Source organism: Felis catus, chromosome A3 (assembly GCF_018350175.1).
Source record: "Felis catus isolate Fca126 chromosome A3, F.catus_Fca126_mat1.0, whole genome shotgun sequence".
NCBI lineage: Eukaryota > Metazoa > Chordata > Mammalia > Carnivora > Felidae > Felis > Felis catus.
In genome coordinates, this window is record NC_058370.1 from 24521662 (window position 1) to 24534804 (window position 13143).

General features: G+C 45.5%; 1 protein-coding gene across 2 annotated transcripts in view; it reads left to right on the plus strand.

The window, feature by feature from the left end:
* PIGU (phosphatidylinositol glycan anchor biosynthesis class U) overlaps positions 1 to 13143 on the plus strand; it is an 83609-nt gene that overhangs the window by 55009 nt on the left and 15457 nt on the right. For both annotated transcript variants that reach the window (XM_003983593.6, XM_019826620.3), the window contains 3 exons: positions 1974 to 2128; positions 3760 to 3903; positions 6590 to 6714. In XM_003983593.6, coding sequence (XP_003983642.3) covers positions 1974 to 2128; positions 3760 to 3903; positions 6590 to 6714 — 424 coding nt within the window. The remainder of the gene's footprint in view (positions 1 to 1973; positions 2129 to 3759; positions 3904 to 6589; positions 6715 to 13143) is intronic.

Sequence of the window (13143 nt, forward strand, 5' to 3'; positions counted from 1 at the left end):
AGTTTGTTCTCTGTAGTTAAGAGTCTCTTGGGGCACCTCGGTGGCTCATTTAAGCATCCAACTTTGGCTCAGGTCATGATCTCATGGCTCGTGAGTTGGAGCCTCATATCGGGCTCTGTGCTGACATCTGGAGCCTGCTTCAGATTCTGTCTCTCCTCTCTCTGCCTCTCCCTCGCTCATGCTCTCTCTCTCTCAAAAATAAATAAACATTAAAAAAAAAAAAGGAGTCTCTTATGGTTTGCCTCCTGCCTCTTTTTTCTTCCTTCCCCTATGTTCATCTTAAATTCCACACATGAGTGAAATCATATGGTATTTGTCTTTCTCTGACTCACTTATTTTGCTTAGCATAATACACTCTAGATCCATTCACGTCATTGCATATGGCAAGACTTCATTCTTTTTGGTGGCTGAGTAATATGATTTACTTTTAAACTGTTTGTGATACATATATTAATAGCTTTTCTTACGTTGCATTAACCTTGATTTTTGAATATGTCCAACCTAGTTATAACCCAATTTTATCATGTATTGCTGAATATATTAGGTAATACTTCATTTAGTATTTTTGTATTCGTGTTGGTAAATGGTTTTGGTATCAAGTTTATGATATTTGCTGTGAAAGAATTAATGTGAGATTAGAATCACCTTGAATGTTGGTAGAACTTTCCTGTAAAACTGGCTGGGCCTGCTCTTTTTTTTTTTTTTTTCCTTCCAAGTTTTTATTTAAATTCAAGTTAATTATCATATAGTGCAGTATTGGTTTCAGGAGTAGAATTTAGTGATTCATCATTTACATATAACACCCAGTGTTCATCACAAGTGCCCTCCTTAATGCCCATCACCCATTTAGCCCATCACCTCACCCAGTTTCCCTCCAGCAACCCTCAGTTTGTTCTCTATAGTTGAGGGTCTCTCATGGTTTGCCTCCCTCTGTTTTTACCTTGTTTTATTTTTCCTTCCCTTTCCCTGTGTTCATCTGTTTTGTTTCTTAAATTCCACATATGAGTAAAATCATATGGTATTTGTCTTTCTCTGCCTGACTTATTTTGCTTAGGGCCTACTCTTTATGGGAAAATTTTTCATTACTAATTCCGTTTCTTAAATGCTTATAGGACCATTCAAATTTTGTTTCTTCTTGAATTAGTTTTTCCCTAATTTTTTCATGCTTTAGAAAAGTTGAAAGACTAGTATAATAAGTACCTTTTATTTAGATTACCCAGTTACCATTTTACCACATTTTCTGTATCTATCTGGATATACAGATTTTTTTTTCTTTCTTTTTTTTTTTTCCCTGACTCATTCTCAAAGAAGTTACAAATTTATTAAAAGTGTGCTCTTCAGGGGCACCTGGGTGGCTCAGTTGGTTAAGTGTCCAACCCTTGAATTGGCTCAGGTCATGATCTCATGGTTTGTGGGATTGAGCCCTGTGTCAGGCTCAGTGCTGCAGTGAAGCCTACTTGGGATTCTCTTTCTCTCTGCACCTTCCCTCCCCCCCCCCCCAGCCCAATAAATAAATAAACTTTTTTAAACCTTTAAAAAGAAAATGTGTTATTCATATTTCCTACTTGGTTCCTGATTGTTGTCTCTGTGATCTATCAGTTATCTACTGATGATGGTTATGTCCGTTTTTCCTTTGTAGCCCTGTCCATGTTTGTTTTATATATTTGAGACTGTGTTATTAGGTACATACAGGTTTAAAGCTGTTACATCTTTCTGATGAATTGCACCTTTTATCATTATGAAACATCTTAATTTCTGTAATACTTTTTACATCAAAGTTTATTTTATCTGGTAATAGTATAATTAAACTTGCTTTCTTTTGGTTAGGGTTTAACACAAGGAAATCCTTTTCAGTCCTTTGATTTTCCATTTTTCTGTGTCCTGTGCTTTGCAGAAGGGATCTTGAAGTTTAAGCTGATAACTTCTTTCTGTCCTTGACATCCCTAAATGTACCATTTTGCCCTCTCTCCTAGCGGCAGTATATACCTGTGAAAGTGAAGAGCAAAGCTTTCTGGATCTTCTCTTGGGAGTATGCCATGATGTACGTGGGAAGCCTAGTGGTAATCATTTGCCTCTCCTTCTTCCTTCTCAGCTCCTGGGACTTCATCCCTGCAGTATATGGCTTCATGTAAGTAATGACTTCATTAGAAAACTCTGGAAGCTAATTTGTTTTTCACAACTCCAGGTGGAATCAGAGGGTGCGCAACCACAGGGAGCATCAAGATACAGGGGTCCTTAAACTTCAGTGTGCACCAGAAACACCTGCAGGGCTTATTAACACCCAGATTTCTGGGCCCCGCCCCTAGAGGTTTTGATTAAGTAAATTTGGGATAGGAACCAAGAATTTACATTTCTAACAAGTTTTCAGGTGATGCTGATGCTGCTGGTCCAGGGAAGAGCAGACTTTGAGAACCACAGGTCTAGTGCGTACCTTTGATCCTGTGAGATTAAAGAGCATTCTCTAGGAACATCTGAAGCAACTACCAGCCTCTGCCTGGAAGGGTTTGGCTCAGTCCTAAACAGGAATGGATACATTCCTCTACTGCAAGAGGGTCTCTGACAGTTTTAAAATAAAGCCACCTCCCACGTGTCAAACTTTTAGAGAAAATAAAAATGGAGTATGAATTCTGCAGATGTTTCCCAGTACTCTCTGTGTGGTATGCTGAGGAGGACAGGAAGGTCGCTGCTCAAGCCTCAGGGACCTCACAGCCCATTGAGGTGATAGACAGTTAAATCTGTCAGGGTGGGGAGGGGATCTGGAGGGGCAGACTCCCCTTTGGAATTCTGGACTGCTAGTTTGTGTTAAATCCTGGCTATGCATAACTTGTAGCTCTTCATGCTGAGCTTTAAGTAGGAGTTTGTAATGCCAGTGAAAAGCTTTTCCTGGTTGTTGCTGGCCCACAGGATTGTGTTCTTTACCTCATTTCACAGAAAAGGAAATGTAGTCACAGCAGGAGGCAAAGAATTGCTCTGGGTGGAGGCCTTGGTCAGTGCACTCTGACCATGAGCCATTGCCTATTTCTTCCTTCTTCATGCTCCACTTACTGCCCTTTTAAAATCGTGACTTGACATCAGTTCCAATTCTGTGTTTTTGAAAATAAGACATATAATGTAAATTTTTAGAAGAGCCAGATATGCAACCAATCTTTATCTAATAGAACTAGACAAAAGTTTTCCAGTGAAACCCTTATTTCTCAAATGAGATCCGGGATCCTAGCTGGAACCTGCCAGTGCTTCCTCAAGACTCCAGAAGTCACTGCAGTGTCAGGCACTCAGTCTCTGGCTCCTGTTGTCAGGATGTGGAGCAAGAATGGGGAGCAGCAGGATCTTTGAGCTCGCTCCTCTGGGCAAGTCTTTGGAATGCCCCAAATAGATACTGTCTGTTTAAAACCCATTCCTCTCTTGTATATCCTGGGTATCTCCTAAATTTAAACATATATATTTTAGGCAGTAAAAGAGGGGCTGGTCTTTTGACTTCTAGCCCAAATCCTGCCTCATTTCAGATCTTTGATGCATGCCAGAATTTGGTTTAGTTGATATTTGTTATGGGTTATCATTCTCTGTTTCTCTGCCTCTTGTTTTTATTAATTACCTATATCCAGGGTGCCTGTAGGGCCCCTCACATCCTGATAACTGTGGGGACAAAGTCATCTTTGGCTGCCCAGTAGTGACCAAATTCTTTAGGAGAAAACCAGGTCAAGGCAGACCATTTAAAATTTGGCTCTCTTTTTTTCTCCCTCTTTGTTTTCTTCATTCCAGACTTTCTGTTCCAGATCTCACTCCAAACATCGGTCTTTTTTGGTACTTCTTCGCGGAGATGTTTGAGCACTTCAGCCTCTTCTTTGTATGTGTGTTTCAGATCAACGTCTTCTTCTACACCATTCCCTTAGCCATAAAGCTAAAGTAAGTGGTTGGACCTGCTGTTTCTTTGTCTGCAGAGCCATTTGTAGTCTTACAGGCACCTTTCAAACTAGGAGTATCCTCTCTCACGTTTATGCCATATTTCTCCAGGGAACCCTACCTTTAATGGCCTCAGGTGCCAGTAGCCATAGCCAGCAATTGAGTCACACATGAGTGCAGGCTGTAGGGAACACCCTGATATTTCCCCTAGCTTCACTTTGAGCCCACAGTGCTACTGAACCCACTTGCTATTTTGGATAGAGGAAGGGTTTGGAGTTATAAAGGGTCTTTAGAAAAAGTGCATCTAGCCCAGTGACAATGGATACTCAGGATGTGTTAGTTGGGAGGTTGGCCACCTGCAGCTCTGTTTAATCTTCTGATCAATTTCCTTTAAGACTTGTCTCTTCTGCAGCATAAGAAAACTAACATGTATTGAGTCTGGCTCCATCCCAGCCCTTTTTAGGTTTTCTGAAATGTATTTATACCTAACCCTTCTGGCATCTCTTGGAAGTAGGCATCATTTTATTATCATTACGCCCATTTTATAGTTGAGGAAATGGACATTCAGAGAAGTGGAGTGATTTTCCCAGAGTCACACAGCTAGTAAGTAGTGGAGCTGAGATTCAGACCAAAGTTTGTCTCCAACATCTATACTCATCCCCTGGCACTATGCCAAACTCCTGAGAGAGATCACTTGTAGTAGTCCCTGGAAAATGTTCTATTACCAGAGCAGGGAAAAGAGGCACTGAAGCATACAGATATGCATTGATAGTCCAGGGAACCTAGAAGAGAGTTTGGTTTAAATTTCAAGAGCCTGAGTTCTCTGTTCTAACCTTCCTGCCAGTCTTCATGGCCAGTGTACCAATGCACATGGTTCCCATTCTGTAAAAGCTCAGAGCTCATGCCTCCTTCCCATGACAGAGCCTTGGCCTGGCATCTGACAGAAAACTTTCCTTGGCCTGGCAGTCTCTGGAACTCTGGCAGCCTTGCCCAGCCAAGCTCTCCAGCTATCTGTCACACCCAGTCTCTGCCCTTGATCTGGTCAGGCCTAGCCACTGGGCTGAGAGAAGCTGGGAGCCTGGAACACCTTTCCTCACTCTGTAGCACCTTTCATTGTCTGCATGTGAAAGGCCACAGGTGCTTCTGGGTAGACTACAGCAGCACCGTCACGTGACCCCCCCCCCCCACCTCCACCCACCCCAGGCCAGGGCCTCAGGGTTGTGGGGACAGACTATATGAAGTGACTTTCTCCACTGCTGCCTTCCTGTGGCTGGATCTGAAGCTCCACTGACTCTCCAGCCCCTGCAGTGTTTGCTTCCAGTGCTAGCTTTGTGGGAACAGGGCCCTTCTGACCAACTCTCCCCAGACAGTATTGCAGGGGATTCTAGTCTCCATGTTTCTTGTCACTGGATTTTCACTGGCCTTTTCATAGGCCATTAAGCTCTTCATGCAGCTCTTACCAGCTACCTAAAAAGCCCACAGCCAGTGATTTGGATTGTTTTTAGGAAGATGCTCACTGGGCTAGCTGGACCCTTCGAGAGCCTAGAGCACTGAAACTTGCCAGGCTGAGTCTGAAGCATTTGTTGTGTAAAACTGCTAGAGTGTTTGGGGCGTGTACATGTTTGTCTCCACATCTCAGACTTACACCCATTGAGTCACCCTGACCTTTGACCTGCAAGACATAACTGCCATTAATCTCTGAAGAAAGCCTTTATGAGCTGGGCATCCAGGTAGTGTGCAGAAGTAGGCCACATGCATGTTGTTTAGGTACAGCTGGGGAGGGTGTAGATCTGGCCTCTCTGTTGGCTTCCTTGTAGCACTTGGTCAGCCCTCGGAGGAACACTGGAGATTGAGCTCTGTCCCCACCCTTCCTGACCAGAGCTGTGATCACGCTAGGCACTCAGGAGAACAGTCTTGGTGCTGCTCAGGAGTTCTGGAGATAAACAGTTCCACCGCTTACTAACTCACCTACCTTATCTGAACCTCTTTCCTCATCTGCAAAGTATGGGTGATGATATTGCCTACCTCAAGGAGTAGGGGAGGTATAGTGAGGATCCCATGTGACAGCACAAGGAGAGGGCCTAGGACGGAACTTGTCACAGCATGAGGGTTTAGGAAATGCTAGCTGTTATTGTTGTTTAAGGTAACAAAACTCCAGTTCCAGCCCAAAAGCGCTGAAAAGCTGCCTGCAGCTCTCACTTCTCTTTCTGGAAAGGAGCTCATCATAGCTAAGTGTGTGTAGACCCCACTGGCCTTACTGTCAGAGAAAAAGAGCATCAGCAAGGAGGCACTTCCTGCCCTGGGGTCTGGGTGTCAGAGGGGCCTCTGGCAAGGGAGGCTGCCTGATTACTCTGACAGCAGCTATGAAAGCCCAGTAATGAAGCTGACTTCATTTGTTTTCTTCCTCAGTGACTCTTGCCGGGGAAGGCTCAGAACTGGGGTGTGGGGGGCAATGGGCTGTTGCTCTAGTGTTTGCTGGGCCCTCCTCACCACCTCTGGGCAACTCTGTGTCCTTGCAGTTTTCTGCTTTGCTGCTTGGTCTGGTCCCATGTCTTCTGGGTAGCAGAGCCAGCCCCTACCTGAAGTCCACTTGAGAGTATTTTGGGGTTTGAGGGATGGGGTCAGGAGTCTTGGGTGTGCCTGGTCCCTGACTGATCTCTCCCTCTCTGCCTGCCCCACCCCACCCCAGGGAGCACCCTGTCTTCTTCATGTTCATTCAGATTGCCATCATCTCCATCTTCAAGTCCTACCCAACAGTGGGGGACGTGGCCCTCTACATGGCCTTCTTCCCTGTGTGGAACCATCTCTACAGATGTGAGTACTCCCACCTCTAACCCTGTGGTGGCAGATTTGTGTCAGCCTGGTCCCTGGATAAGACAGACACGGAAAAAGAGATTGATAGGCATTTGCCTGGCATCTGGTGTGCTGGCAGCACCGGGAGAGAGGGAATGGCACGAGGCAGTGTCCGCCTGCTGGGTACTACAGACTAGTGATGGTAATAAAAATAACTACCATATTTTGGTCACTTAGTACCTACCTGGCCACTGTGGTTTTAGGAGTGTTACATGCATTAGGTCATTTTATCTTCACACCAGTCTTGGAGGGAAAAATAACACCATTTTGCAGATTAAAAAACTGAGGTACAGAAAGGTAGAGCCACTTGTTCAAGATTATATGACAGGTAAGTGGAAGGGCTTGCTGTGAGCCTGTAGCTAGTTCTATCCAGTAGGATTTTCTGTGGTGATGGAAATGTTCTATATCTGCACAGTACAATAGGATAGCCACTAGTATGACTAAGAAACTGAATTTTTTTTGAAGACTTTATTTAAAAAAAAATTAATGTTCATTTTTGAGAGAGAGGGAGAGAGAGAGCAAGTGTGAGCAAGGGAGGAGCAGAGAGAGAGGGAGACACAGAATCTGAAGAATGCTCCAGGCTCTGAGGTGTCAGCACAGAGCCTGACGTGGGGCTCAAACTCACGAACCATGAGATCATGACCTGAGCCAAAGTCAGACGCTTAACGAACTGAGCTACCCAGGTGCCCCTGAAGATTTTATTTTATTATTATTTTTTAAATAATCTCAGTGTGTAGAGCTCAAACTCACAGCTCTGAGATCAAGAGTTTCAAGCTCTAATGACTGAGCCAGCCAGGAGCTTGTAGAGAAACTGAATTTTTAACTGAAATGTAGTTAAATTTAAAAAGTCACACATGGCTGGTAGCTACTGCATTGGACAGTGGAACACTAGACCTTGGTCTTTGAACCATTTCCCAGCATTGCACCTAAATGTTTATAGAACACTGGACATCTGTCTGCTCTGAAGACCCCTGCAGCTCTAACCATGTCCCCCCTCAGAAGATGGCATACAGTGGGCTAGTTATGCTTCCGAGGCTGCCAGTATTTTCCTCAGTTGGGCTTTTAGCCCTCTGCATGGGTTCTCTTCAGTGTTTGTGGGCTCCCTGGGGGCAGACTTATGATTCACTCACCTCTGTGTCCCCAGCACCCAGGATCAGACCTGACCCACACAACTCAGCACATGTTTTTGGATGAGTTTTTAAGCCCTGTAATAAACAGGCAGTGTCAGTGCCCAATACTTGATTCTCTAATCTAAAATGGGAAGGGAGCTATGGAATTTTCCTTGCCTGCAGTGAGTGCACAGCCAGGTATCAAGAGTGAACTTGGGGAGGACAGGCTTCAGAGGAAGGAAATCTTTGTTATTGTTTGGGGATGCCTGGGTGTCAACCAGGAAGTGAAACTGACCAGCTGCCAGAAGGAAACCTACCTGTAAGACTGGGCCTCTGAGCTAAGGTAAACAGCAGAGTCGGCGGGCAAGGCACACTGCTCTTGCAGGTGGTGGCCTGTGGGGCAGTGACCAGTCCTGCCTGATTGGGAGGAGTAAGTGGCGTTTTCTGCCTATGACATCCTCATTGCACAGATAAGAATCACCCAGTCCAGCAGGCTCAGAGTCAGTCTGGTGCCCCCGCCACCCAGCAGAGTGGCCAGTGACAAATCATGAGGCCACCAAACATGTGGACATGCCCCAGTTTGTGACAGTGTGGGTCTTGGGGACATTGATCCTCTTTCCTCAGAAGTAGAGTCATTTTTTTCTTAGCTGTCTCTTGCCCTTAATAATCTTTCATCCCGGGGTGCCTGTGTGGCTCAGTTTGTTGAGCATCTGTCCGACTTTGGTTCAGGTCATGTTCTCAAGGCTCGTGAGTTCGAGCCCCACATCGGGCTCTGTGCTGACAGCTCAGAGCCTGGAGCGTGGTTTGGATTCTGTGTCTCCCTCTCTCTCTGCCCCTCCCCTGCTCATGCTCTCTCTCTCTCTCTCTCTCTCTCTCTCTCTCTCTCTCTCTCTCTCCCTCTCAAAAATAAACATTCAAAAAAAATTAAAAAAAAATATTTCATCCCATATTGCTGAACACAGTCTGGAGCCAGAAAGACTTGAATCTGGATCCTGGCTTTCCCATTACCAGCTCTCTCTTTTTAGGAAATTCATCTAACCTTTCTGAGTCACTCGGTTTTTAATCTGTAAAATGGGGAGAATATCTTCCAGGGGTGTTTTAAGTTTGAGAAATAATGTATATAAATAGCACTGCAGTTACCATTAGTAAGAATCATGCAGGGGGGTTTCCTACATAATTCCGTGATCAAAGCTTCAGGAGTGGTAGAGTCATTCAGGGTCATTGGAATGAACATACTTTTCAAAGCTTGAAATAAGCTATTTTATGCCCTCCGGGGTTGACGCAGAGAAATTAAGGATGGGGTTCCCAGAAACCTAGATGATCTAATAGATGCTGTTGCTGGCTGTCTGGGCGAATAGTTTACAGTTCAGCTTGACTGAGACTCTGCACAGAATGTGGGCTGCCCTCTGCCACCACCCCCGCCCCCCCACAGCCCCCTGCCCCCAGTGGCCAGCAACTGTGGCAGAGAATATTCATGCTCAGGGTATCTGTTTGGGTCATGACAGCTGTGAGTCATTACATTCAGCCAAGAGCATCTCCAGCCTAGTCCTTTGGACCCATGAGTGGAGACTGAGAAGTCTGAGTCTAGGGTGAAGGTACTCAGACTTGTAATGTGGCTAAGAATTCAGTTTAAACATTAGTTGCCAGTGCTAACATGCCTGCTCACACATTCACCTTTTTGTTTTCCTGTCCTGGCCAGTGGGGAGGAGACGAGGTATGTCAGCCCTGCCCCAAGTATAGGCCCCAGACGCTGGGACTCTGTGGTGCTTGGGATCAGGATGAGTCATACAGACACACAATTGTGGTGTTAGGGAACAGCCTGCTGGCAGAGCTGGTGCTAGCCTACAGTGGTCCAGCTGAAAGATCCAGTTACCAAAGGCTGTATTTGTGTGTGTGTGTGTGTGTGTGTGTGTGTGTGTGTGTGTGTGTGTGTTGTTTTTATTAACTATTGTATAAATATAAGAGACTATGGATTAAAAAACCAGACAAATTAAAGAGAATAATAACATAATAAGCACCTTTGAAGCTCCCAGTCCCCCCCCCCCCCCCGCACTCCTGCCAGTTGGACTGGATTCTTCAAGTGGAATTTTATTTCTGAGTGACTGAGGCTCAGAGAGGGAAGGTGACTTGCCTGAAGTTTCAGCTTGTCAGCAACCGAGGCAGAGACTGGATAAGCCACCGTGGGTGTAGTAAGGAATCTGATTCCATCTGACCCAGTAAGTCTAAGGAAGGGTGAGCCTTTCGTCTCATTAGGTCCTGGTCATCTCTGACACCTGGTGCCTGGAACAAGCTGTCCTGTGCCCCAGGTCCCAGCTCTGTGTGTTCTGGCGTATAGCTTTAATCCTCTGGCCTGTCAGCCAGCAAGAGTGAGTAGCAGCTCCCGGTTCTTGCAAAGGTCACCACAGGCCAGAAGCCAACTGGATGCTGGTGACAGTTCCTCCAGGCACATGGGAATGTATCTTTGCAGCTGTTTGTAATTGCAGCCAGGAGCCTCATGGGAGCCTTCCCAGTCTCTGTGCACTTTGTTACCTTCTTGTCACCCTGTCTGAAATCCAGAGTGGCTAGAGGCAGGGAACAAAGGCCTACCTGGGCTCTCAGGCCACAGGATTTGTTTTAGGAATAGCATAGATTTTTTTCAGCCCAGAGGATCAGAAAGAACCACGAGAAATGTAAATAGTGATGTGGGAGTGGAGGAATGGCAAAGGTTTGTTCTCCTTTCTTGAGGTTGTAACATTGTTTAATAATAGTAATTCTCCGTGCACATAACCCTTTCCCGTACTTCTTGTTCTGGGAGCAAGGAGGAGGCTTTCCCTACAGTCTCGGGAAGGCTTGAGTCAGGGCTTTACCCTCCCAGCTTTGAAAACCCAGAATCATGGAACTTTCAGGTCAGGAAAAAAGGACCCCGCAAGCTCTCCGTGCCAGTGTTTCCAAAGTATGGGAGTTCACAGACCACTAACATTTTTTTTTAAACTCTGGTGACAGAGTTGCCAACTTATTTTGCTGACAACATTAAAACAGTCAACTGCCAGCCATTCATCACCATTTCATAAAAGGACTTTTTAAAAAAATTTTTTTAATGTTTATTTATTTTTTAAGAATGAGAAAGAGCATGAGTGGGGGAGAGGCAGAGAGAGAGGGAGACACAGAATCCAAAGTAGGCTCCAGGTTCTGAGCTGTCAGCACAGAGCCGGATGCGGGGATCGAACTCACAGAACATGAGATCATGACCTGAGCCGAAGTCGGACGCCTAACTGACTGAGCCACCCAGGTGCCCCCATAAAAGGACTTTTTTAAAAAATGCTTATTTATTTTGAGAGAGAGAGAGACAGAGAGAGTGGGGAAGGGGCAGAGAGAGAGAGGAGGGAGGGAGGGAGGGAGGGGGGGGAGAGAGAGAGAGAGAGAGAGAGAGAGAGAGAGAGAGAGAGAGAGAAAGAAAAGAATCTCAAACAGGCTCCAGGCTTGATCTCACGAACCATGAAATCTTGACCTGAGCCAAAATCCAAAGTCAGATGCTTAACGGACTGAGCCACCCAAGCACCCTGAGAAAGGACTTTTTAACAACAATCAGGAACAAAGAGACACCTGTCACTTCTCATGAATCTTAAATTCAAAACATTCGCCTTTAACAAGAGCTCTGAACTACCTTGTTCTGATTATTGTGACTGTGACACAGACCAGTGAAATCTGTCGCAGACTGGTCTGGATGTCTTATTTGCCAGGGGTCTGCAGCTGTCATCCTTTGGTTGGAAGTGCTGGCTGCATATTGGACTCACCAGAGAAGCAGTTACAAACTAATACGGGTATCTAGGCCCCACCCCGAGACACTCTGATATACTTAGTCCAGGTAGGGCTCCACCGGTGATTTTATTTTGCAGCCAGAATTGAGAATCACATGTGTAATCCAGTCCCCCTTCTGATGCATGAAACCCTGGTATAGCAGTTCTACCAAGTGTGCGTACAGCCAGGACAAACGACCTCAATGTTTGGGAGGCTCCCATCTCTTAAGTCTCCCCAGACTCTGATTTGGAGGAAGGGATTTCCTAAAGGTCAGGATCAGAGAGGGGAAGGGAACTTCTGTTCATTAAATGCCTGCTGGGACCCAGACCCAGTGGTAAGTTGTTTTTTTTAAAGGTGCTCTCTTAATTAGTTTATTTTAAGTAATACTTATTACTTTCTTTAAAATACAATAAAGTGTAAAGAAAGAAATAAAAATAGCACATATTCCTACTGTCACATACCCCTAATTGAGTTAAAAGGTAGGAGGAGCACAGTGTGATAGGCAGAAAATGCTCCCTCCCACAAAGATGTCCACATAATCCCCAGAACCTGTGAATATATTACTTTATGTGGCAAAAGGACTTAAAGTTAAGGCTTTTCAGATGGGGAAATTAGCCTGGATTATCCAGGTGAGCCCAGTGTAATCTGCAAGGGCCCTTAGAAAGTGGAAGAGCTGGAGGAGGGAAATCTCTTCCATATGGTTTTGCTGTGAACCTGAAGCTGCTCTAAAAACTAAAGTCTATTTTTCTAAAAAAAAAAGTGGAAGAGGGAAGCAAAAGAGGAGGTCTGAGTGATGCAGGGTAGCAAGGACTTATTTGGCGTTGCTGGGTGGAGTAGGAAGGGGGTTGTGAGGTGAACTCAGGCCGCTGCCTCGCTGCAAAGGCAAACGGATGGCTTCTGCCCTAGAGTTTCCAGCGGGCACGCAGGTACCTTGATTTTAGCCTGTGAGACCCAGAACTGTGATATAAGCTGTATTGTTTAAACCACCAAGTTTGTGGTGATTTGTTACAGCAGCCTTAGAAAATAGTAATATATCTGTGCCGGGTTTTTCACATATCTTGTTTAATTCATGTAACCCTCCTATGAAGTAGACCCTATTCTAGCCCTGTTTTAGAGATAGGAAAGCTGAGACAGAGAAACTTGCTGGCAGAGCAGGGATTTTAACCAAGGTCTTTGTCTTTCTGAGGCCAAGTTTGGGCTGCACTGTCCTGCTCCTTCCCTCCAGCTGCACTCTGCCTGCCTGCCTGCCCATACCACCGTGTGTAGCAGGTCCTCCCTGGGGCTTTGGGGAGAGCCTCTCCTTGGTGGGATTCTTCAATCCTTCTGGGAGTGTGGGGCGGTGATGTTAGAGGGAGGGTGTCAGAAGAGCTCTTCAAATCCTCCAAGGAAGAGTGAAGGACATTTGAAGAGCAAGGCAGACAACCTAAGACGTGAGTTAAGGAAAATGGAAAGCATTTCCTAAGACCCAGGGCTGTGGCACCACAGAGACTCACCGTGGGGCTCT